Source organism: Aquarana catesbeiana, linkage group LG07 (assembly GCF_042186555.1).
Source record: "Aquarana catesbeiana isolate 2022-GZ linkage group LG07, ASM4218655v1, whole genome shotgun sequence".
NCBI classification, from domain to species: Eukaryota; Metazoa; Chordata; class Amphibia; order Anura; family Ranidae; genus Aquarana; species Aquarana catesbeiana.
The window spans coordinates 153,360,451-153,387,670 of NC_133330.1; the positions used below are offsets into that span (position 1 = coordinate 153,360,451).

Here is a 27,220-nt window from a genome sequence, read left to right on the forward strand (position 1 = left end):
TCCTTTTTGGCCGATTGAGTCAATTTCACTTTGGAACCTGACTTTGAAGGTAACCTTCCTTATCGCCACTACATCTACGAGAAGAGTTTCAGAACTTAAAGCACTACTGATAACAGAACCTTACCTAGTCTTCTATCCCGATAGGGTGGTATTGAGACCCTCGGAACGTTTCACTCCCAAGGTATCATCTTCTTTTCATTATAATCAAGATATCAACCTTCCATCCTTTACTAACGACCAGGGTGAACCTCATGCATTGGATGTTAAAACTATCATTACCAGCTATTTGGAAGCTACAGTCTCTTTCAGAAAATCAGATACTCTTCTCATAATCCCTCACGGTCCTAGGAAGGGTCATCCAGCAACTTCCCGAACAATCGCATCCTGGCTGGTCAACACCATTAAAAAGGCATATTCGTCTCAGCAGCTAGCCATCCCAGAAGGCATCAGGGCACACTCAACCAGGGCAGTGGCAACTTCATGGGCAGCATACTGCAGAGTTTCACCGGAGACAATCTGTAAAGCAGCTACCTGGTCGTCAAGACATACATTTACTTCTCACTATAAAATTGACTCTGCGCAACTAACTACAGCGGACTTTGGCAGATCCATTATTACAGCCAATTCCACAGCTCTTTAGTATAATAAAACTTTAATTTTTTTTTTTGCACCCTCCCGACTGGCGAGTTATTTCCCAGTGTGTGCTGCCATGAAGGCGTCAGGAAAACGGAAAATTGTATACTCACCTTTCCGTAATTTTCCTTTCCTGACGCATCTTCATGGCAGCACACAGATTCCCACCCTGTCTTAGATGATATATACAGAGAATGGGGGGGGTCATCTCTCTTCAACTTTTATAGCTAGACCAATCCTGTCAGGTTGTGGGGGTGGAGTCACAACCCAGTGTGTGCTGCCATGAAGATGCGTCAGGAAAGGAAAATTACGGAAAGGTGAGTATACAATTTTCCGTTTTTTACTTTCTGCTATAAAACGTATCTAATAAAAAAAATGTAAAAATATAAATTTCTTCATAAATTTAGGCCAATATGTATTCTGCTACATATTTTTGGTAAAAAAATTAAATAAGTATATATTGAGTGGTTGTGTGAAAGTTATAGCTTCTACAAACTATGGAATATATATACTGAATTTTTTTTTTTTAATACTACTAATGTCAGTGATCGATGACTTATAGCGGGACTGCGATAGTTAGGCCGGGCAATCTGACACTTGACACTTTGTGGGAACCAGAGACATTAATACAGTGATCAGTGCTAAAAATATACACTGCCACTTTACTAATGACACCGACTGGAAAGGGGTTAACATTTAGGGAGACCATAGGGTTAAATGTGTGCCTAACCAGTGTGTGTACTGTGAGGTGCTTTTACTAAAGAATGTTCTGGTTTTTATTCCCTGCTTTGCAGGGAAACAAGAGACAGCACATTCCTGCTGACAGGACAGAGATCTGTATTGTTTATATTGACAGAGCTCTGTCCTGTCTTACTTCTCGCCGATCAGTGGGTGCCAGAGATCAATCACTGGCCAGCACTTGCTGATTGGCTTGTGCTGTGACTAAATCACAGCACAGTTGGTGTGGCGGAAGCGTGCCCCCCTACCCGGAAGTGCTGAATCATGTATTGGATACGTTATCTGGCACAGGTTAACAGTTGCCGACCGCCTCACGTAGGAGTATGGTGGCAGAACAGCTCTTTTCTCATGCACTAGAATTCATATGGTAGGGGAGAAAATATATTATCTAATCTGAGAAAATAGGATTTTTGTACTTACCGTAAAATCCCTTTCTCTGAGGTTCATTGATGGACACAGCACTTTAGTCCTCTCCTAAAGGTGGGGATATAACCCTAAGGTCAAGACTAGGCAGAACACAACAAAAAAGCAAGCACAGTACCGTCCAGGGGGCGGTCCTACTGGCTATAACCCCTCACTCTGCTCCCAGCAGCTCAGTTCGTCAAAAAGCAGTACAAACCTAGATAGGAGGGGTGGGTGCTGTGTCCGTCAATGAACCTCAGAGAAAGGGATTTTACGGTAAGTACAAAAATCCCATTTTCTCTTTCGTTCATTGACGGACACAGCACTTTAGTCTTGACCTTAGGGACATCCCCAAGCAGTGCCAAAAACAAGGGGTGGGAACACAGAGAAAAATAAACTCCACCCACAACCAAAAGAACTCCCCATCAGAGGAGCCGCAACGTCAGACAGCCGCCTGCAAAACCTTGCAGCTGAAGCATGCATCCTAAGATGCGCCCACATTGACCTTGTAAAATTTGGTGAAAGTGTGTACTGACGACCAGGTAGCCGCCTTACACACCTGTAAAAAAGGACACTTGATGCCGGAAAGCACAGGAAGCACCAATTGCCTTGGTGGAATGCGCCGTGACGGGAAAGGGAGGCGCCCGCCCCCTTATGGCATAAGCCTGAACAACAACCTGTCTGATCCACCGAGAAATGGTGGCCGACGAGACCGCCAGGCCCTTCTTCAGACCAGCCACCGAGACAAACAGAGAGTTCGACCTCCGGAAAGGAGCCGTAGCAGACAGATACACCCGCAGAGCCCGGACCATATCCAAAGAATGTGAAGCGACCTCCTTGGGATGCGACGGCCAAGGACATAAGGACGGAAGAAAAGAGGGCCGCGGACGCAGCACCATCTTATCCTTGTGGATGATCAAATAAGGAGACTTGCATGACAAGGCCAACTCAGAAACCTGCCTTGCAGATGTAATAGCCACTAGAAAGACTACTTTCTGGAGAGAGCGTCAATAAAGGGATCTCCCTAATGTTTTCAAACGGTTTCTGTTTTCTGAAGCACCAAGAGCACCAGGTTCAGATCCCACGGGGGCAGCGGCGGACGTACCGGAGGAGCCACATGCCGAACTCCCTGAACAAACATACGCACCAATGAGTGAGTCGCCAAGGGTTGCTGAAAAAAAAGACAGCCAAAGCTGAAATTTGCCCCTTAATGGTGCTTAGTGCAAGCTTCTGATCCACTCCTCGCTGCAGAAACAGCAGTATCCTGGAAACGGAATATGAACGTGGATGCCACCCCACCTCCTCACACAGGGAGATGTAGGCCTTCCAGGTGCGATGATAAATCCTCCTGAAAGAAGACTTTGGCTCCCTTAGCATAGTGTAAATTACCGAAGCCGACAGCCCTCTGTCCCTCAGCACCTGGCTTTCAACAGCCATGCCGTTAAAGCCAGCGAAGGTAAAGCAGGGTGGAGAATCAGACCTTGAGACAGAAGGTCCTCCTGCACCGGCAGTCGCCAGGGAACATCTACCACCATTCGTACTAAGTCGGCGTAACAAGGACGTCGAGGCCAGTCTGGGGCAATCAGAATCACCGGAATCCCTCGGCCTCCACTCTGCGCAGCAGACGAGGGAGGAGCCTGAGAGGGGGAAAGGCATAAATCAGCCGATAATGCCCCCATGGGGCCACCAACGTGTCTGACGCGTCCTCCCAGGGATCCTTTGACCTGGCCACAAACCTCTGCACCTTTCGATTGAGCTGAGAGGCCAGGAGATCCACACTTTCGGATGCAGTGACCATTCCCCCTTGTCCAGCAACTGACGGCTGAGGTAGTCCGCCTGCCAGTTTTTTACGCCCGGAATGTACACGGCTGACAGAGCCGGCACGCGCCGCTCTGCCCACTGTAGGATGTGGGAGACCTCCAGCGCCGCCGCTGAGCTCCTTGTCCCTCCCTGATGATTGACATACGCCACCGCCGTGGCGTTGTCCGACTGGATCCTGACCGGATGACCCTGCAGCCTCTGCGACCAAGTGGAGAGGCACCGCCTGATTGCCCGCAGCTCCAGCACATTGATCGGCAGGCGGGATTCTTCCTGCGTCTAGCGACCCTGGGCTGACTGGATGCCCCAAATCCCCCCCCCCCCCAGCCGGTCAGGCTGGTGTCTGTCGTGATCATTGTCCAATGAAGAGGAAGGAACGATTTCCCGGACCAAAGGGCCGGGGACCTCAGCAACCAGAGAAGCAAAGCCCTGGCTAGCTGGCTCACCCGGATTTGACAATACAGGGATGTCAGAGACTTGTCCCATTTGAACAGGATCTCTTTTTTGCAAGACCCGAGTGTGGAATTGCGCATATGGTACTGCCTTAAAAGTGGCTACCATGAGGCCCAGGACTCGCATGCAAAAGCGCAGCACCTACCACGTGCGGGACATCAGTAACTGCACCGCGGATTGGAGAGTCTGCAGCTTTCTTGAAGGAAGAAAGACTCTCGCCTTTGAGGAGTCCAGAATCAACCCCTAGTATTCCAGGTGCTGAGTCGGCAGCAACACCGACTTCTAGAGATTCAACACCCAGCCAAACTCCTGAAGAGTCTGCATGGTGATTGCCACATCCTCCCCTAGTTCTGATGCAGAAGCTGCTCTTAGGAGGTCGTCCAGGTAACCCACGATCGCGATCCCTCGTTGTCTTAGCAATGCCAGAATCGGAGCCAGCACCTTGGTTAAGACCCTTGGTGCCGACGCTAAGCCAAAGGGAAGAGCCACAAATTGGTAGTGCTCGTCCCTGACCGCAAATCGCAGGAACCTCTGATGTCTGACGCATATGGGGACATGCAAGTATGCGTCCTTGATGTCCAAAGACGCCAGGAAAAATCCCTGATGAAGTGCAGCAACCACGGAACGAACCGATTCCATCCTGGACCTCTGCATCTTCACAAAACAATTGCGGGCCTTGAGATCCAGGATCGGACGGACCCCTTCCTTCTTCAGGATTACAAACAGATTGGAGTAGAATCCCTGAAACCTTTCCGACGTCGGTACAGGCACTATCACCCCACGCAGTAGTTAGTCCTGTACTGCCCCAAACAGGGCCTCCCGATGAGCCGGAAGAAGATGAAGGTTGGAGGGAAAAAACCTGTCTTGTAGCCTGACAAAACCAGCCTGCAGACCCAGTGGTTGGAAAGAAGCGAAGTCCACCGGTCTGCAAACTCCCGAAGGCGACCCCCAACCCAAGAATCGGGCGGGGGCGAACCTTCATGCTGAAGCTGATTTGTTCACAGGCTTGTTCGGCTTGCGATACCAGGGGCGCTTTTGTCCCTCAGCGGGCCCCTTGTTGGACTGGGACTGCTTACCCGCCGACACGGGTGGATGAAAAAGCCACTTCTGAGCGGAAAAAGAGCGCCCCTGCCTACGGCGTGGCTCCTTACCCTTTCTGGACTGTGGGAGCAAAGTACTCTTTCCCTCAGTAACATTCTTAATAATGTCATCCAGCGAGGCGCCAAACAGCCTCTCACCTTGGAAGGGCAACCCTGCCAGTGCTTTCTTACATGTCTGGTCCGCAGACCAACACTTGAGCCAAATCAGCCGACGCAGCACTACTGCTGAGACCGAGACTCTAGAAAGCAAAGGGGCTGTATCCAGGGCCGTATCACAAATATACTTAAGGCTGTGCACCAACTGGTCTGCCAGTTTCACACAGACTGGGGAAACCTGCTCCTGCCCCAACTCGCAGTGCAACAACTTAGCCTATTCAGTAAGTGTTTGTGACACCACAGCTGTGGTTAACACTGGCCGAAGCAGCGACCCCACCACCGTAAACATGGACGGGGTAACCGTTGCGGCCCTTCTGTTGGCAGGGTCCTTGAAAGAGGGGGACCCTTCCACCGGAATCGTGGTCACCTTATTTAACCTAGAATCAAGCAAAAAAACTCTGTGCTAGGACAAAAAGAAGGTGTGCAGGGGGTAAAACTCTAATTAAACACCAACAGTGCTTGCGTAAACAAAAAAGTGATAATCCACTAGTGATAGCCCCCTAAGGTATGTAACTGTATCCAATCAAATCAGTTAGTGCTATATGAATAATAATAATAGTGACTGGTCAAATCAATTAATAATACTATAAGTAAAATAAACTAGAAAAAATAATATGACAAAGTGATAAAAATTAGTGATATATCAAATCAAGAATAATACTGATGTGTATGTTCAAATTTGCACCAATCATATGTCAAAATATGTGCATCATAACGAGTCCAACAGTAAAATATCCCAAAAAATTGTCCAAAAAATGATGTTAAAAACGGAAAAAAGAAAAATGGTGAAGCTCCAAAATGGCAAAAGTAAAAAGGTGAAGCTCCAAAATGACAAGTGTTCAAACAATCTGGTGACTCTTGTGCTCAATCAGAACAGGTGACTCTTGTGCTCCCCCTATCATCCATACATGCCTACCACCCGTGTAGGGGTATAAGGAGCTGGTGAGTGGGGACCCATTAGGGGGAGCACAAGAGTCACCTGTTCTGATTGAGCACAAGAGTCAGATTGTTTGAACACTTTTGCCATTTTGGAGTTTCACCTTTTTGCTTTTGCCATTTTGGAGCTTCACCATTTTTCTTTTTTTCTGTTTTTAACATCATTTTTTAGACAATTTTTTGGGATATTTTTTCTCAAATAACATTTTATTATTGTTCGTGTTTGCGATACAGTATAAAGAAGCTTATAAAGTCACAAGTATAAATCGTAGTATACGTTTTTGCTGTCAAACATTTTACGCAAAAAAGAAATTAATGAGGTTGTGCTGACAGTGGCATGTTATCATCCAACATTTATCAATTCTTTTGTCAGGTATGAATCGCTGTTTCATTTATTAAACTGTAACATATTGTCATTGACTATAAGAGTCACAAGAGTATGCAGCATTAGGATATAGAAGGGGGAAAGAGAGAGAAGAGGGGTTAAAGAAGTCATCTAGATGAGGTTATTACCTGGTTATGGTGGGTCCTCCCGAAGATGCCATAGCTCCCAGACCCTCTTATGTGCCTCCAATCTATCCTGCATCCTAGCCGTCATTTTCTCCATCAGTTCAATATCTTTAATTCTGGAGTAAAGATCTGCAGCAGAGGGTGGAGTGCTGCGTTTCCAGTTTAGGGCTATGAGACAGCGTGCGGCTGTGAGTACATGACGCACTAATTTCTTATATGGTGTAGGGAGCTTTAGCGGTGATAAGCCTAATAAGAAGAATTTTGGGGTCGCCTGGACTTGTGTTTCCAGAAGGTGGTTTAGTAGCTGCTGAACCATGGTCCAGTATGGGGTGATTAATGGGCAATTCCAATAAATGTGGAGGAGGGTGCCTTTCGCTCCCTGGCATCGCCAGCACCTATCTGAGCTAGTGGGGAATATGGCGTGGAGCACATCTGGGGTCATGTACCAAAACATGAGGATTTTATAGGAGTTTTCTTTATAAAGTGTGCACATTGAACTTTTTGCTGCTTGGGACCATATCGTCTGCCACTGTATTATGAGGATCTCTTCGTTGAGGGCTTTCTCCCATCTAATCATATAAGAATGTTTGCCTTGCTCTTCTAGGGAAATAATATTTATTATCTTATAGATACCCGATATAAGACCCTTCTGTGCGGTACCTGCCAGGATTACGTTTTCAAATGAGGATGGAGGGGAAAATTGCAGGTTCGGAGCTATAGTGAGTGCATAGTGTCGGATTTGGTATGGAGGTCAGAAAAAGATAATAGTTTCCGTGTCCTGGGGTCCACTAGGTTCCCAAAGTGAAACAGGTTCCGTGATGTCCAAGGATATGACATCAGGTGTGTGAGGCTATCTGGCACCTTGCGATTACAGATAAAAGAAGTCAGTAGTGATTTCTCTGACGATAACCCGTGAGGTTGTGCTAGCTTACGCCACAGCCTCCTAAGTTGGGCCATGGAGCCCAACAGGCATTCGGGGGCTACCTCCGCATTCGCATTCCACAATAGATTATTCGGGTGTATCAGGGCTAGCCATAATTTTTCAATTTCTGTCCACTTATTGTATGATTTGTGGGTGAACCACGAGGCAATTGCTCGCAACTGAGCTGCTTGATAGTACTTCATAATATTGGGGAATGCAAGGCCCCCTTCACTACGCGCCGCAATCAGCACCGATCTTGGTATCCTATGCCTTTTGTAATTCCAGATGAATTGGAATAGATCTGATTGAAGCTTTTTCAAGTGTTTGTACGGGACTGGTATGGGTAACATTTGGAAAAGATATAGAAGCTTCAGGAGGATGGTCATTTTAACTGAAGCTATCCATCCTAGAAGGGAAATGCAATGTTTTTTTCATTGGAGCAGTAGGGATCTAATTGAGCAGAAAAGGGGGGGGGGGGTTTCTTGGTATAGGGTTGTACATTTTGGGGTGATGTGGGTCCCCAAGTACTTCAGGGCATTTGTTTTCCAACTGTAGAGGAAGTTGGTTTTTAAAAATGTGACCTCTGCTTCAGCGATGTTAATAGGCAATGCCTCTGTCTTTGACGCGTTGATTTTATATCCAGAGAGGGGACGGAAACGGTCTAGTTCCGTAAAAAGATATGGAAAGTGCAAAGGGGGTCCTAACTTGAGAGAAGGGATTGGAGTATAGATGTCTGATCGCCTGCATAAGGGGTCCCCAGAATCCCATGTGGCGTAACGTGGCGAACAGGAAAGGCCATCCTAATCGATCAAAGGCTTTCTCGGCATCCAGGCTAAGTAGCAAGGATGCCAAATTTTCCCTGTTCGCCACATCCACCAAATCTATCACTTTTCTGGTGTTGTCGCCCGCTTGTCAAAGTGGGACAAAGCCCACTTGGTCTTTATGAACCAGAGAGGGTGTTCAGTGAGAGTAGTTTAGTGAAAATTTTAAGGTCAGAATTTAGTAAGGCGATGGGTCTATAATTACCGCATAAGGAAGGGTCCTTGTCCGGTTTGGGAATTAAGGTAATAAAGGAGCGCTGCATGTCTGGTGGAATGGGGGTGTCGTGAAGAAAGGCATTAAATAGTTTGCGCAGGTGGGGGAGCAGTAGAGGGAGAAATGTTTTATAGTATTCGTAGGGAAACCCATCTGGGCCTGGGGCTTTGTGAGATGGTAGGGATTTAATAGTCAGTTCTATCTCTTCATCAGTGATCTGCGCGTTAAGGTACAGCAGGTCAGAGGGCTGAAGCTGGGGGATTCCGCTGTGTTCCAAATATTTGCGCATCTTCTGGGATAGGTCCAAGGAGGGGGTGTTACTGGGAATGTCTGGATTGTTATAGAGGTCTTTGTAAAAGTCTGTGAAGATGTAGGCAATCTCTGTGGGGTGGGACAGCAGTTGTCCCGATTTGTTCTTAATCTGATGTGGTGACTGCATGTGGGAATGATCGCGTAGCTTGTTAACTAGAAGGGAGTGTGCTTTATTGCCTTTATCATAGAACAGTTGCTTCAGTCTGGTCAGTGCCTTTTCTACGCGGCCTAGGGCTAGGTCACTAAGGGTTGTACGCAGTTTGGTTATCTTTTTGAGGAGGGGTAATGTGGGGGTGTTTTGGAGCTTGCGTTTAAGCATCCGGAGTTCTCGTTCTACATGTACTTTCGTGGCTAGGGCATCTTTCTTCATTGCTGAAGACAGTGCCATACATTTATCCCGGAGGACTGCCTTATGGGCTTCCCGCAGCGTGGGCAGAGAAACTTCTGGGGTGGAGTTTTCTAGGAAATAGTGTTTGAGGGTGGAGCTTAATTCTACTTGAGCGGGTTAATGTTGGAGAAGGAATGTATTTAGTCTCCAATTGTAGGGCCTATGATTGGGGGCGCCTAAGTCCAGCGTAAGCAGGATAGGGTGCATGATCTGACCAAGAGATAGGAAGTATTTGTGCTGTGCGTGTTATTCTGAGCATAGGGTTATTAACAAAAAAATAGTCAATGCGGGAATGTATGTGGTGGGGGGCAGAGTAGAATGTATACTGCCGATTGCTTGGGTGAAGAGCCCGCCACACATCAAAGAGCGCATATCATCTGGAGATTTGTCGGAATTACCGCGAGTCCCTAAGGACCCGAGGTGAGGACGCCCGGGGGCCCACCACATGATGATCCGCAGTTGCTGATTGAGTGAGGTTGAAATCCCCACCACCACCAGAACCCCAGGGTTTGATTGAAAGATACGGGCATATACCTTGGCCAGAAAGCTGTGTTGTTTAGCATTTGGTGCATACAGAGCACAGAATGTAACTTTTTGTGTTTGCCACAGTCCCTGTAATATAATAAAGTGACCATGAGGGTCGCAATGCTGGGTCAAGCAAGTGAAGGGGGATCCTCTCTTAATGAGTATGGCTACCCCAGCTCTTTTATGGACACCCGATGAGATAAAGATCTGGCAGTAGTATTTGGATGCGAATGAGCCCCCTCTATCAAAATGGGTCTCTTGGACCATTATAACATCAGCTCCTGATTGTCTCAATTCCCTTAGTGCCAGATGTCTTTTTTTATTGGAGTTTAGGCCATGTACATTTAAGGATAAGATCCTGGCCATAATGTTGGGGACGTGTGCTTACCTGATGGAGCTGTAAAGGATTCTGAAGCCAAGGTCAGGGAGCGGGCATTCCCCGGGAGGAGACCAGGATATTCTATGCATATTGTTTTGAACACTGAATGATGACTGGGGAAAAAGGAGAAGAAAGGGTGCTGGAATAGAAAGAGGGAATTAGTTAGCATAAGATGACAAAAAAAGGCATACATTGTTATTAAACCTTGATAGGCCAACGAGCCTAGGTTAGAACGGATTCCCAAGTACCCCTCCGCCACCACTCCAAAGGAGTTGGCCGGGAAGGGACACCGGGGAGTCCGCAGCTGGTTATAAAAAACAAGTGAACTATATATAGCGCTAAACTATAAACCAAGAGGGGGTGGCGGGTGAGTGATAGCAGGGCAACAATCTCAGAGCTCATCTAAAACAACCCCTTATAGTAAACTAGGAATTAACGTTGGGGCAACCTGGGGGACTCTAGGCTGATATTATCAAAGACAAAATCGTCCTGGTCAGATACATCTGCTGAGTCGAAATGTTCAAATCTTGTGATGGCTTGGGAATGCATTTAGCGTGGCTCAGCAGCTCTTGTGCTTGGCGGGCTTGCGGGAGGCATCCGGTTTCCGAGGTCGATTGGAAGTAGGCACTTTCTGCCAGACTGTGGGTGGTGTCGGAGTTGTGGCCACTAAGTCCCAATCCGGTAGTTGTGGAATTTGTATCTCCAAAGTGTCACAGAAAGTGCGATCTTCCGGATATCTCAAAATGGCGGATTTGCCTTGGTGTTTCGCGGTGAGGCTAAAAGGGAAGCCCCAGCAGTAGGGGATGGCTTCTTCCTGCAGTGTGTGTAGCAGAGGTTGGAGGAGTCTGCGTTTTTGCAGGGTAATCCAGGAGAGGTCAGGATATAGTTGTATCTGAACTCCATCAAAAGTCACTTTGCGTGTCAGACGAGCCCACCTCATAATTTCCTCTTTAAGGGGATAGGAGCTAATTCTGCAGATGACATCTCTAGGTGTTTTGTGGACAGCTCACAGAGTAAATGATTGAAAATGGTTTGCAGAGTTACTTGCAGGTCCTCGGATCCCTCTGGTTCAGGAATACCTCTCACACGGGTGTTGTTTCGGCGCCCCCTGTTGACCAGGTCCTCTACATGACGGTGCATGTCTCTAAGCAGTGATCGGTGGTCTGCCCCCTGGAGTTGGGTCCTATGAACGGCCAGTTTTGTTTCCTGGATTTCTTCCTCAGCCATTTCCACTCTATCTGCCAAGTGTTTAAAGCGGGGGTCCACCTATCTATCGTTTTTTTTTTTTTTAGTTCATTCACAAACTTTTCTTCTCAGCATTACATACTCACATATTGTGTGTAATATGTCCGCCTGTGTCAGATTTCGTCGGAAAGAATAACTTATATTATTCACTGCAGGCAGTTTCCATCTTCATTGTGGGCATTTGAAGCCCACAAGCATTTATTTCCTGGATGTGGTGAATGCTGTGCTCCCAGCATACACCGCTCGTTCCCGCACATGCTCAGTGGCATCCTGGGAAGCCTGAGACTAGCTCCCAGGAGTCTGGGAGAGGCTAGAAACACGCCTACTCCCACGGGAGGAGAACCAGGAAGTGCAAAGAAGAATAGAAAAATAAAAGTTAATTACGGCGATTTAAATTTTTTTTAAACGGCATGTCAGCATCTAGGCAAGGAAGAGAATACATACAGATATTGTTCAAAATTTGGCCGGTTTGGAGTACCTGGATTTCTGAGCGGCATGCGGATTTCACATCCTCTATTAACTGCTTAAAATCCTCTTTAGTTGGCATTGCTTGTAAATAGGCGTGCCACTGGGGGGGGGGGGGCAAAGGGGGTGCCTGTGCAGGACCATATTGCTGGCGTGGTGATGGTGGATCGGACGGTAGAGAATAGGGATTCGAAGTAACCACCTCAGAGGGTAAATGGGTCCGGTTGCTGGAGGGTCCTATGGGTCCGACCACAGAGCGCCCTGTATTTGTTGGGGAGGCCTCACATTACAAGTCTCTGGTGGGAGAATGGCCGGGGAGCTGGCCTTTTGCGCATATGAGGGTGTTGGGGCCAGTTGCTGCCTGGACACACTGGGGTCCCGTGAGCGAGACAGTCTCTGTGCTTTGGGAGGGGGAGAGGCGACAGCCATGGCCCAGGAGTATCCACTGGTTCTGAGTAGATTCTGCTGGGGGGATATGCAGGGCCTGGCAGGGCCGGGTAGTCCTGGGAGAAATCCGACGGGACAGAGGATCCGACCCATGCACAGATGGATCCGAGGCCGTCCTCAGCAGCCTCGGAAATGCTTCAGAGCACTGTGTGTAGTGCTGGCTGGAGATGTCTGGCATGGCGGGCTGCAGCCCATATGGCTGTGTTGCCTGAGAGTCCGGGCGGATAGGGAGACTCACCGCTCTGTTCTGCAGGGCTAGCTCCAGGAGATCTGTGGCTTCAAGCGGAGGACCTGTAGAGATCCGATGCGGAGTAGAGACAGGCAGAGGTGTCTGTGTGGAGCTCTGGGGCCGGAGTGCGGAGGTGTCACTATTATTATTCTTCATATAGCACTAACTGATTTGATTGGATACAGTTACATATCTTAGTGGATTATCACTTTTTTGTTTACGCAAGCACTGTTGGTGTTTAATTAGAGAGTTTTACCCCCCTTAGCTAGGGAGCGCCAGTTAGCCCATTTTATTAATTTTATGCACCTTATTTAACCTAGATACCGGGGTGTCAACGACCAGAAAACTCTCCTCAAAGGGGTAACGCACCTCAGGACTGAAAAGGCACGCTGCGGGTGTTCCCACACCTTGTAAATAAACTTATCAAAATAAGTTAGGTAGGGAAACACCTTAGCGGTGCAGACCGGCTTGTGGGACCCAAAAAGGAACAACACATCTGCAGATGCCCCAGCCGTATACTCTATCTTTAAGGTATCCCGCACCGCCGTGATAAGTGCCCCCACTAGCACTATTTCCTGCGCCGAAACAGACGCGGAGGATTCCTCCTCACTGTCAGAAGGGTCATGGACCACAACCTCTGAAGCGTCAGAACAGGGGCCACCTGCTACAGCAGGGCCCGAGTCTAAATCAGAGCTTTCCCCAGAAGACGGGGGGGGGGGGGTGTTTATTACCCACCTTGCGTCCGCCCGCCGCTTCCACCCTGGAAACAAATGATTCCAGGGCCGCCGACACAGCGTCCATGGGCACCGCAGGTGCAGGGGAACCGGTTGCTATCACAGGGGTGTCTGGGGAAGAAGCGCCAGCATCAGACGCCATGTCTGACCCACTCTCGCCTGTCACCCGGGACCTAAGGCAAGAGACAAAAAACGCCCACCCTCCTAGCTGCCACAGACTGAGGGGCCCCCCGCAGGACTCACCACCCTGACCAAGGCGCCGTGCTGTGCCACTGTCCGCTCTCCCCTCTGCTGGTGTCCAACCCACGAGGTGTTCTGTGTCAGTTTTGCGCTGTTCCTGGCTTAAACAGACGCCCAGCACTAGAGAACCACAGAAACAGTCTCCCGTGCTACAAGAAAATGGCCACCGGCCGCCTCAGACCGCCGGGAAAATGGCCGCCGCGCTCCAAGAAAATGGCCGTGGCTACAGGAAAATGGCCGCGGTTCCTGCGGCGACCATTCCCCCTGCATGGCGGCAAACAAAGGTAACAAACGAGGGGAACAAACGAGGCGACAAAATGAGGGGAACAAACAAGCAAAACGAGTAGAACAAGCAACAGCGACGCCCTGTCAGGACCAAGAGACCGCCCGGGGGACCCCTGGGCCAGGTAAGTGCATCCCATCCCCTACGCCCAGCCACGCAGCGCCCCCTTTGGATGGGGAAGAGGAAAAGAGGCAGGGAGAGAGGAAAGGTAGAGAGAGACCTCCTAATCGACCCCCCAGGGAGTGCCCAGCTGCTCCATCCTGCCTAAACAGGTGGAACCATGCTTACCCCTCCTGCAGGGACTGCTGGACGCACTCCACAGACAGACCCATCTCCTATATAGTACGGAGTGGCTGTCGACCACGGCAACACTGACTCAGACAGCAGTAGCTGTCATATGTGTGCTCCGGAGCATATAGCTCACCGGCCGCCCCGGACCAGAATGAGGCCTGTCGCGGCCGACCCAGCGCGGAGCTAAAGTCTGCACATGCTCGATGGCCAGGTTGGGGAGACTACCCAGTATATTATCCAGCCTGTCACCCAGCCCGGCTGTTGATTGTAGATCACAGGAAGAAAAAACAAAAACAGCAAAAAATTTTCAAAGACCACTGGTCCCCACAGGGAGCCAGGTCCTTCTCCTAGACTAGGCAGAAAAAAACTGAGCTGCTCGGAGCAGAGTGAGGGGTTATAGCCAGTAGGACCGCCCCCTGGGCGGTACTGTGCTTGTTTTTTTGTTGTGTTCTGCCTAGTCTCCTCCTAAAGGTGGCGATATAACCCTAAGGTCAAGACTAAAGTGCTGTGTCCATCAATGAACAAAAGAGAATGACCATTTTATTTTTACCAACATGTCAATTTATCTTCTAATTATATTAATATTTGCACTTGTATTACTAACACTAATTTTAGAAAAATATAACATTTTCATTCTGTTTTTTGAAGAATTCCAATAACTACTTTACTAAGAGGGACAATACAGTAGTGCAAAAACATACAAAATAAAATTAAGAAAATTTACTAATTTTTACGAGACCCAACAGTAAGCCAGTTTTACACAGCAAATTCAACCATATTGATCCTTCCTGCCCCACTGTTGCATACACTGTATTGTTTCCTCCATCAGAAAGACACTGGGGGCTTATAAGTTACAGCTCCTTTCACACTGATCTGGTGCCCTTTTTCTGCAGTGTGGGTGCAGCAGAGAGTACCTGGGGTTTGCGGGCAGCTTAGCAGCACTTTGCCATAGACTTCTATTATGTTCCACAGTTTTGGTGCACTTTCTGAAAGAGCACCAAAAGTCCAAAACCACGGGACATAAAAGAAGTTTATGGCAAAATGCACTTAACACGCACACAAACCACAGGTACACTGTGCTGCACACGCACTGCAGGAAAAGCACACCGGATCGGTGTGAATGGAGCCTACAGCAGATGGATCTAAAGTGTTTTCAATAGATAAACATCAAAAGCAGCCATTCTGCAAAATGCAGCTCAAGAAAATAGGCAAATATTGTATATCACTTATTATACTGTACACATTAACCCAGTGAGAAACTGTGACCAGAAAACAGTGCTTGGATAAGCAGAAATTAAAAAAACATGTTCAAGATTTATGTACTGGAAAGTGTACATCACAGAGCAGTGTCAGAAACCTTTCAACACGGTGCTCTAGTTTAATAGGAGAGATTCACTGTTACTTACCACTAACAAGGGATTCCTCTGGATATACAAATTGTGCAGGTCTGAAAAAATGATGTTTCTTCAGAAAGGTAATTGGCTTAAACCCAATCAAAACCAAACTGGGGTCATCAAATTTCTTCAGCTGTTCTGTCTCCTCCTTTTCCAGAACAATCTGCCTGTTGCCATAAGTCTGTTAAAAAAAACAAACACGCGTGTAATGTGGCAATCCAAAAGATTTCACATACTTGGTTTGTGGAAAACTTAACAGGACATCAAAAGATAATCCTGTCAATTATACTATTTTGCATAAAAAAAAAAAAAAAAAAAAAAAACACACAACACACACACACATCACAAAGAGGCAAGAACACTAGTCACTAGTTATTAAATTTTAATAAGAGTCACTTTTTCAACTACTACTTTATTTAAAACTGCAACTTTCCTTTTAGATAGCTTTTTTTTTATTAACAATCTTTTAATTTCAGCATGGCATACATGAATGTTTTATTTCCTACATTTAATTTCCATTATATTGTAATTTCTCCCAAATATGCACAGTACCACAGTTTTTTTTCCCCACAAGTGGGGAACATACACAAGTTCCCTATCCAGTCAAAAAGTTTAAAGTAAAAAAATAATATTTTTTTTCTATGCCTTTCATGAAAAATAACCAGATCAGGAAACTATGTGTACCATCAAGGCAAATCTGAAAAAAAAGCATAATTGTAAGTCTACAATGATGTGATGCTTACCAAGTCTTTTGCACTGGCATTAAAATAATCCACACGATAAAGATCTTGAAAAATTGACATAAGTAGTTAAATGACAGAAAAAAAACCCATAATAAATGAAAACACATCCTGTAATGCACATATGCTGAATAAAAACAGCAAATAGCAGAACCACTTAATGGCAAGTGACAGTAAGAAAAGTATTTAAAATGCTGGGATACATATAAAAAAGTGAGATGAAGTATGTTATTTTACTGTTGTAGCGCCAGTGTCAATTTTGGAATCACACTGTACAAGACAAAGCAGTTCTGGACAGGTTTGAAAGGTAACTAAACTTAATGAAATAAATACATTTAATAACTTACAATTGAACGGTTAAATTGACTGGGGATCTTTGGCTGTGAAAAAAAGGCATGTCTGAAAAAAATTATAAATTAAATATGCACTGAGAAAAATATACAGGCTGCCACCTTTCTAGAAATGCTAGTTGTCTGGCTGTTTCTGGACACATTTTGTGTGACAAACTGACCACCTAAATGCTGCTTCTGGACACATATGCCCTCTGCGCTATAGCCAGATAAAAATTTGACTGATTAGCCGAGGCCAGAAAAATTTACCTTGTATACATGCTGCTCAAGTCCAGTGTCAGTCAGAGGCCATACTAGCATCTGAGCACATGAATGAAATGTTACATGCAAACAAAAAAAAAACAAAAAAAAAAAAAAGGGCCTGAAAGGCTCACGAAAACCTATTTCCTTTAAAATCAATTAATTCTTTCACACTGGGGCAGTTTGCTGGCAGGGCGGTGAAAAAAACACCCCTCTCAATTGAAATTAATGGCAAGCTCTTCAAAAGCACCTGAAAAGCTCTTCAAAAGGGAAAATCTGATTGTCTCTTGGGGGATCAGGAAGGAATTTTTTCCCCTGCTGTAGCAAATTTTAGCATGCTCTGCTGGGGTTTTTTGCCTTCCTCTGGATCAACTGAGGACATAAAATTGGGTATACAGTATTGGATTGTACGATATTTTTTATTTTATTTATTGTTTTTAAGGTTGAACTGGATGGACTTGTGTCTTTTTTCAACCTAACTGTAACTATGTAAAAGCGCTCAGTGTTTGAGGCTCGATTCACACCTATGCATGTTGCTTTTGAGCGTTTTTGGAGGGTTTTTTTTCATGCTTGCCACGTTTTTGAGCAGCGTTTTTGCAGCGTTTTTGCCGCGATTTGCGTTTTGCGGTTTTTTTTTTTTTTTTACAGTTTTTTTTTACAGTTTAAAAAAAAAAAAAAACAAAAAAAAAAACGGCAAAAACGCATCAAAAACGCATCAAAAACGCTGCAAAAACGGTGCACTTGCGTTTTTGATGCTTGTCCATTGAATTCTATTACATGCAAAATGCTGCATTTTGCATGAAAAAAAGTCCCTGACCCTTTCCAAAAATGCAGAGAAACAAAAAGGCATTGATGTGAACATGTTCCATAGGAACCCATGTTAAAAAATTCCCGTGCATTTCTGCAAAATGCATCAAAAAACGCGCTAGTGTGAATGGAGCCTTACTGGCAGTTTAGAAGCGCCTCAGTGTGAAAGGGACCTAAAGTATTCACAGCCTTTGCCATGACACTCAAAATTGAGCTCAGGTGGATCCTGTTTCCACTGATCATCCTTGAGATGTTTCTATACCTTGATTGGAGTCCATCTGTGGTAAATTCAGTTAATTGGACACGATTTGGAAAGGCACATACCTGTCTATAAAAGATCTCACAGTTGGTGTTAGAGGGGGCGTGTCCGGACGTACAGCTGGAAAGACATGCAAGTGCTGGGCTCCCCATACCCAGCACTAATCCAACTCCATCCGCTGCCTTTTCTCGCTTTACTACAGCTACAATTTACATCCATCTGCTGCTAAACACCTTCTGCTCCGATTCCTGTGAATATTACGTAATTTTGCTGGCCAGATCCGCAATCACTTCCACACCGCTGAGGCCCTCCGCCATCTTAACGCCTGCAGTTCATCCGGCAGTCCCTGCGGCCTGTGCCCACGATCCGTGGAGCTGACAGACATCCAACACCCGCCTAACAGTCGATCCGCATCAGGGAGGCACACAGAGTGGACTTTCGGCCCAGAGAGATCACTGGAGGTCCCCCGACGTAACACCGACATCCTGCGGCCTTCCGTCCTGTGGCCTTGATTACAGACAGACACTCTCCCAGGACACAGCGAGTACCACTACCCACATAGCCCTCCACAACTGAGCCATCCAGAGGAGACTGATCATTTGAGGCTCTGCCATTGCCCTCAACAGACGGTTTCTGGTCCACCCATCTGGCGGCCATCCCTTAGGAAAGTCTGCGGCTTCGGCCTACTTTTGGAGGTCGGCGGCCATCTTGCTACTCCAAAGACACACAGTCTCACACACCTCCACTGCTTTTGCTGCAAGGCTCACCTCCTATCCTCATAACTGGATATACCATCTGAACTATCCCTGATCCCTACAACAACTACACAGGTCCCAGATACCTGTCAGCCCTGCAACACATTTTCTACTGTACCGTTCTTAAACTTTAAAGAGACAGCCTGCCTTTGGGGGACACGCAGCAGAGTCTGTATCCCCCCTCTCAAACTAACAAGTGAGGGACGGTGGGGCTGTGGAAAGGTGGATCTGATGGTCCAAATGAAGCACACTACTACCTTTAAGAAGGATGCTGCTTAGATAAACCTAGGGCCCCTGTCTGCTCACCAAGACCTCAGTGTAGCAGCTTTAGCTAGCTATAGTGTCGGAGGTAAGCCTGCATGTTTGATCACTAAATCCTCTGCATACCTCATGGGCAAAGTTGGCCAACAGCAACGATACCATAAACCACAGATTGGGCCACGAGAGGAACCAAACATGGAGCGTTATGTTACCAGACCACAACCTACCTCCTCTAATCCCTCCGCAAATCCTTTTGCCCTGCTGGATACCTCCCTGGATTCGGAAGATGCTACAAACTCCTCTATAACTAACTCTCAGAACCATGCACCCACTCTTTCACCCTCAAATATGACTCTCACCCCTGACATTCTGGACTCCAAACTGCAGCTTTTTTTTTTTAACAGATTACGTCCAATGTTTCGGCTGAGGTAAGCAAACTAGCTGCCGAATTGAGAGGGGAAAATACCCAAATTGGAGATCGCACAGACACTCTGGAGAGCAAATTCGACGAAATTATAAACTACGTGCAAGCGATTGAGGAAAATCATACCTTACGCCTTTCTGTTTCTCAACTACAACAAGAAGACTCGGAGAACAGATAAAAAAGACAAAACCTACGATTCAGAGGAATCCCTGAGACGGTGGGCGATTCTGAGCTCCGACTCTACCTTCTGGGCCTCTTTAACAATCTGGCTCCCTCAGTTGTGGACATAGATTGGTGCTTGGACAGGGCCCAAAACCTCCAGCCGGAGCTAGACCCAGAGATGTTGTGGTACGGTTTCATTACTTTGAAAGTAAAGAGGCACTAACTTTGGCAACATGCAATAAATCACAAATTAGGTACAAGGGTGCTAAACTGCAGATCTTCAGCGACCTTTCTCTCATCATGCTCGCTAAACGGAGGAACTTACGCCCCCCTCACTTCACATCTGCAACAACACAAGATCCCATACTACTGGGGATTTCCTTTCCGTCTAGCTGTATCTAAAGAGGGAGCCCAATACTCTCTACGTGAATTACAAGAGGCTGAGGCCTTCCTGAAAAATCTGGGTCTCCCCCCTCTTCCGGAAGAAGACATGATCCCCCCTGCCACACAAGCCCGTTTACCTCCAACTACACCTACTCGCATCTGGACCCCTGTTCGGGGCAAATCTAAGAAGCACCTCTCCACTCCTCAACACCTGCGATCTTCTAAACAACCTCCTTGAACATCCCCCTGAACGCTCCTTTTTGGTTCTATTCTTCACAACTTTTTGCATTTCTGTTTCCTCAAAATTTTTGGACGAAACGATGTTGCTGTTTTGGTTATTTCAGTTTTTGAATCTACCCTGCTTTTTCTCTGGGGTAGAACCTTTCTCATCCCATGAGATACATTCACCAGAGGTTTTGATACTTTGAGTGACAAACATACCCGTTTTACTTGTTAACCTTGCTTTTCCCTAAGGACTTACAGTTTTTTTTTTTTTCTCTCCTTCAATGTCCTTTTTGTTCTTTCCGCTATCAAGCGCACAAGGTGAGCAGCGGACCCTTCTCATCTCCTCAAGCAGAGTCGCCAGACGGAAGTCCGTTCACGTCCCTACCAGTCCTTGGTCTATACCCAGGGCTTCCTGAAAGACTGTTTTATCTCAGGCTTACAGAGTTTTGAACTCTTTCTTTTTTTTCCATTTGATTTTTCTTTTTTGGTTTTCTTTACTTTTCTTATTCATTTCTAATGATGTGTTTCACAGATTGAGATTTCATGGTCGTTATCACCTCACTTTCAAAGAGTTTCAATTCAGGGTTTGTATTTCAATAGTCAGAGATGGAAAAATGTTTATTATCAATACCTGTAATATATATATACTTTTATTTTCTTAATACCTCCATGCTTATATTATCAGATGTCTTTACACTAGCCTTCCTAAATAGACCATATGGCTCTGAAAATGATGTCCTATAATGTGAAAGGCCCGGGCTCCATTAGTAAGCACTGGATGGCCCTGAAGGATTTCAGGGCCTCGGGCGCAGACGTGGTGATGATCCAAGAGACCCACTTTCGGGCAAGCGGATCATTAAAATTTGCCTCAAGGTTTTTTCCCACCTCCTTTCTTGCCTCTGACTCCACGGGCAAGGCAGGAGTGGCAATCTTGATCAGAAAATCATGCCCCGTTAAGGTTCGGAGGTCTCATGTGGACCCTCATGGGAGATTTCTTATCCTAGAATGTGAATACATGTCTACCTCTTTTACACTGGTTAATTTATATGCTCCAAACACGGGCCAAATTGATTTCCTCAACAAACTTTTTGATAATCCCCAATATTGCTCACAACCTTCATGATAGTTGGTGGGGATTTCAATCTGGTCATGTCACCCACTAGAAACAGACAAACCCTTTTTAGTACTATCCCATCCAAAAGAGTGTTGTCCCAAGCCAATGCCTTCCATAAATGTATTAGGTCATGCAGACTCTTCGACTCATGGAGGATAAAACATCCCTCTGCTAAACAATTTACGTTTTATTCACCGGCTCATAAAATGTACTCCCGCCTTGATCATTTTATCTCGGCTCCACTCATCCCTTATGTGGTCGAATTGAATATTTCGACCATTACATGGTCGGACCATGCGCCCATTATGTTAGATCTTATGCTAACCCAGACCTATACCAAATCCTGTCATTGGCGTTTTAATAACCACCTTTTGCAGTCTGACGTATTCCACTCTATCCGAGCAAATAGCTTGAAAGAGTATTTTTTTACTCAACTCTGGATCAGTGTCTCAGGTTTCTACACTGTGGGAGGCACACAAGGCTGTTTTCCGAGGTGCGTGTTGGCTGAAGAGAGATAGAAATAGTCTTTTACAGTCCTTAATGTCCGCTCTAGTAACTGCTGAGCGGAGGCTTCTGGGTGGTCCCACAGTGATGAAATTACGCAAAGTCATTCATCTCAGAGAACAAATTAAATCAATAAAACTTGACAAAACAGCTAGGTCCATGTTGTGGACGAAGCAAAAATTTTATGAATACTCCAATAAACCCCACAGGATGTTAGTTAATAAGCTATGCCCTCGTCCTCGACCATTTTGAATTTACCCAAGAAAATTTTCAGTCCTTTTTTTCCAATATAAAGCTACCGAAACTATCTACAATGGATTTAGAGAGTTTAAACGTAGCAGTATCAGCTGAAGAACTCTTAGCTATAATTAAAAGTCTCCCATTGCACAAATCCCCTGGGCCCAGATGGCTTGCCCTACTCCTATTACAAATCTCTTTTTTTTTTCCTCCCCCCCTACAAATCTTTTTTTGACATTCTATGCCCTCATATGCTAGCTTTATAGGATGCCCTCCTTAAGGGTACTCCTCCGCATTCACAGTTCTCCCATTCATTTATTTTGGTTATCCCTCTATCCCAGATAACTACAGACCCATAGCCCTCCTAAATTCAGATTATAAGATATTTACAAAAATCCTCGCCTCCCGACTTTCCGGGCTCATCCCCAAACTGATACACAGGGATCAGGTGGGTTTTGTCCTTGGTAGACATGCGGGAGATAACACCCGGCGTACAATATACTTAATAGACCTTTTGGATAGAACCTCTCGTTCGGCATTGTTCCTGAGTTTAGACGCGCAGAAAGCTTTTGACAGGCTAAGTTGGCCCTACAAGTTTGCCACTTTAAAAATATATGGTTTTGGTGGTCCTTTTCTAAAAGCTTTAGAGGCCTTATATTCAACTGTCACAGCACAGGTGCAAATGTCTTCCTTTCTGTCTCCTGGCTTCCCCTTGACAAATGGAACTCGGCAGGGTTGTCCTCTTTCGCCACTGCTTTTTATCCTGTGCCTGGAACCCCTAGCAGAGTCTATCCGTGTTCATCCAGATATACGTGGGGTGGTGATGAGACAGGGGGAATATAAATTATCGTTATTTGCAGACGACATTTTGCTTACTATCAGTAACCCGTTGATATCTCTTCCCTCGTTACATAAACTATTGACCTCTTTTAGTGCTATTTCCGGATATAAAGTCAACACTTCCAAAACTGAAGCCCTTCCTATACACATTCCAATGCCATTATTATCCCAACTCAAAGAATCATACTCTTATAAATGGTGTAATACCTCTCTCAAATACTTGGGTATCCTACTTACCCCTTCTTATGCCTCCCTTTATAGTACTAACTTCCCTCCTCTGATATTGGATATTAATAAGTCTCTGTCGAACTGGACCAAATACCTTCTGTCTCTCTTAGGCAGAATTAATGTTTTAAAAATGTCTATCCTACCCAGACTGCTCTATTATTTTGAAACTCTCCCAGTAGCTGTACCTGCTTCACAACTAAAAGCACTTCATAGGATTTTTCTAAAATTTATATGGAATGGTAGGGCTCACCGCATAGCGAGCTCTGATGTTTTCCCTTAGATCCAGAGGAGGTTTGGGAGCTCCAGACATTACTAAATATTATCATGCCACGCATTTAAGGGCCATTACCTCTTGGACTTCCTTACATGCACCAAACCAATGGATTGCCATTGAAAAAGGGGTACTCTACCCGGTTCATCCGGGCTCCTTTGTTTGGGATGTCCCCACTTCTTTGAATCCCATATATAAACATCAGTGTACTGACCCAATGGCACTAACTTTAACCATTTGGCTTAACTGTCTCAAACGCTATCCCTTTATGTCCCCCTGCTCTCCTCTTGTGAATGTATTATTCAACCCTCTCATTCCAGACAGTATGTCCCTAGGCAGGATTTTTCCATGGATAAATGTTCATCTCTTCCAGCTCAGGAACCTGGTCCATCCCACAATGAGGAAGCTGCATACTTTTAAAACTTTAAGTGAAAAATTTGATATACCACCACACCTCTTCCACTTTTACCTACAGGTTAGACACTTCTTTCACTCTAAATCGCCAACCCTAACTCTAGATAAGCCAACTACTTTTGAATACTTGTGTGCTCAAGGCCCTCATCAACTGCATTTAGTTTCCTGTATTTACCGTATCCTCCATGAGTCGACTCCAATCACGGAGACCTTGCACCATTATATGAGCAGGTGGTCTCACTTAGTGGGCCGTCCTGTCACAATACAGATGTGGGATAGGATTTGGTCCTCTACTTTTAGATCTTCCAAATGTGTCACTCAGAGGGAGACAACCATTAAGATTTTTATGTTTTGGTACAGAACTCCTGATGTAATTCATAAGTATGATCCCTCAGTTCCGCAGCACTGTTGGCGGTGTGGAACTGATACAGGCTCCCTATTTCACATCATTTGGCAATGCTCCTTGATTCAACCCTCCTGGCGTGATGTACATTTCCAATTTGATGCAGTGTGCGGCATAGAATCTGAGCACTGACAGGCTGACCCCCCCCCCCACCCCTTCAACCTCTGCAGCAATGCTAGCAGCACTCATACCTCTATTTCCCAAAGACAACTTCTGGATATGATGCTGAGCACATGCACTAAACTTCTTTGGTCTACCATGGTGAGGCCTGTTCGGAGTATAACTTGTCCTGTTAAACCGCTGTATGGTTTTTGCCACCATGCTGCAGCTCATTTTCAGGGTCTTAGCAATCTTCTTATAGCCTAGGCCATCTTTATGTAGCGCAACAATTCTCTTTTTCAGATCCTCAGAAAGTTCTTTGCCATGCGGCGCCATGTTGAACCAGTGACCAGTATGAGAGAGAGAGCAATAACACCAAATTTAACACACCTGCTCCCCATTCATAGATGAGACCTTGTAACACTAAACACGACACCGGGGAGGGAAAATGGCTAACTGGGCCCAATTTGGACTTTTTAACTTAGGGGTGTACTCACTTTTGTTGCCAGCGGTTCAGACATTAATGGCTGTGTGTTGAGTTATTTTGAGGGGACAGCAAATTTACACTGTTATTCAAACTGTGCACTCACTACTTTACATTGTAGCAAAGTGTCATTTCTTCAGTGTTGTCACATGAAAAGATATAATAAAATATTTACAAAAATGTGAGGGATAATATATATATATATATATATATATATATATATATATATAATATATATATATATATATATATATATATATATATATATATATATATATATTAGAGCTGCACAATTAATCGTCAAGAATCTTTATCGCGATCTTGACTAAAGTGTTTCACAATTCTTTCTATGCAAAGAATTCTCTCTGCTCTCCTGAAGCCACAGCCATCAAAAGAAAGGAAGGGAAAAAACGGGCAGTCTGCCAAGAAACAAAACATTCTTTATCAGTTGAACTTAAATATAAACATTGTAACAATTTTTCAATGGAATAGACTTCGTGTGTAAGTTTAAAAAAGTTTACCACTTAAACACTAAACCTTTTTCTGACATTTGTTGGTTTCAAGCTAAAATTTTTTTTTTTGCTAGAAAATTACTTAGAACCCCCAAACATATATATTTTTTTAGTAGACACCCTAGAGAATAAAATGGTGGTTGTTGCAATATTTTATGTCACACTGTATTTGCGCAGCGGTCTTTCAAATGCAATTTTTTTGGAAAAAATTACTTTAATGAATTAAAAAAAAAAATAACCAGTAAAGTTAGCCCATTTTTTTTTTTGTATAATGTGAAAGATTTTACGTCGCGAGAATCGTGATTTTTTTATTCTAAGCAAAAAAATCGTGATTCTCATTTTGGAAAGAATCGTGCAGCTCTACTAATATATATATATATATATACACACACACATACACATACATACACACACATACACATATATATACATATATATATACATACGTAAATATACACACACACTGATCACTTCCTCAGAGTAGTACAATGTTACTATGGTAACATTATATTGTTCTGGTCAAAGTGTGTTTAAAAAAAAAAATTGAAAAAAAAAAAAAAAGAAATAAAAAGAAATTAATTGTTTTTTTTCTCTCTTAAGTGTCCCTGATCACCCGTTGTATGATGTCGCTTTACTGCACTGGTGGCAGTATATAAAAAAATAAATAAATGAATAAATAACACACACTTCATTTTCCAAAACATGATGACAAAAAATGACAACTTCAAAAAACTTGCCATGCTTCTTACTAAATACCTTGGACAGTCTATATTCCAAAAACAGGTCATTTGGAGGATATCTGTACTGTTGGACATGTTTGGGCCTGAAGAAATAAGATAGGCCATCAGTACATCAGGACTGATCAATTTTCAGATATATACAGCAGTTTGTGGACTGTATAACTTTCCTACAGACTAAATAATATAATATACTCCGATATGGGTTATTTTCACCAAAGAAATGTAGCAGGATACATTTTGGCCTTAATTTATTAATAATGATTATTTATTTGCATTTATTTATAAGTTTTATAACAGAAACAAATGTTCAGTCTGTTTAGTTTATTTAGCAAAAAATAAAAACCCAGTGGTGAGTAAATACCACCAAAAGAAAGCTATTTGTGTGAACAAAATGCTAAAAATTTAGTTTGGGTACAGTGTAGAATGTCCAGTCAATTGTCAAAGTGCAACAGTGCTGAAAGCTAAAAATTGGCCTGGGCAGGAAGGGGGTAAAAGTGCCCAGTATTGAAGTGGTTAAACAATACTTTGCTGTGATCTGGCCTTCTCCCCAGATATTGGCCAAACACTTCTTCTGAAAAGGTAAGTTTATATCCTACGATTCCCTTGCTGCCCTCATGCCAGATTAGATGTTGCCCTTCTGGTCACACGCCCAACTCAGGTCACTTTTTAAGATTCTTGCTGCAGCTCCATTTGAACACGATCCCTCACACATTTCAATCCCCTTGCTACAGAAACTCCCACCCAGCGACATCTGATTTCCACTATCCATTTCCACTATCCATTTGCAACTGTTTGCTGACCGGCCACCGAAATGCTGGGGTGGCCTGTGAATAGTGGGGTCCAGAGTTGGACTAGAATTGAATGAAGAGGAAGCCATCAATACTCTCTAAATGTGACAGAGCAGGAAAATTGTTAAAATAAAAAAAATAGAACTAGATGGTATCGAATGACGTCTTTGTTATATAAGCATTTTCCCACCGTCGCCAACAAGTGTTGGAAATGTGATACAGAGTTGGGCACAATGCAACATCTGATGAGCTTGTCCGATGCTTTAACCCTTTTGAACCGGCCCATCACAGAAGTTTCTACTTACACTCTAGATAATACCCTGACCCTGTACTTATTGCACCAT

General features: G+C 44.9%; 1 protein-coding gene across 4 annotated transcripts in view; it reads right to left on the reverse strand.

Annotated features, from left to right (window-relative positions):
- The window catches only part of XRCC6 (X-ray repair cross complementing 6), a 302,212-nt gene that overhangs the window by 94,888 nt on the left and 180,104 nt on the right, over positions 1-27,220 (reverse strand). For all 4 annotated transcript variants that reach the window (XM_073592729.1, XM_073592730.1, XM_073592731.1 and 1 more), the window contains one exon: positions 15,648-15,816. In XM_073592729.1, coding sequence (XP_073448830.1) covers positions 15,648-15,816 — 169 coding nt within the window. The remainder of the gene's footprint in view (positions 1-15,647; positions 15,817-27,220) is intronic.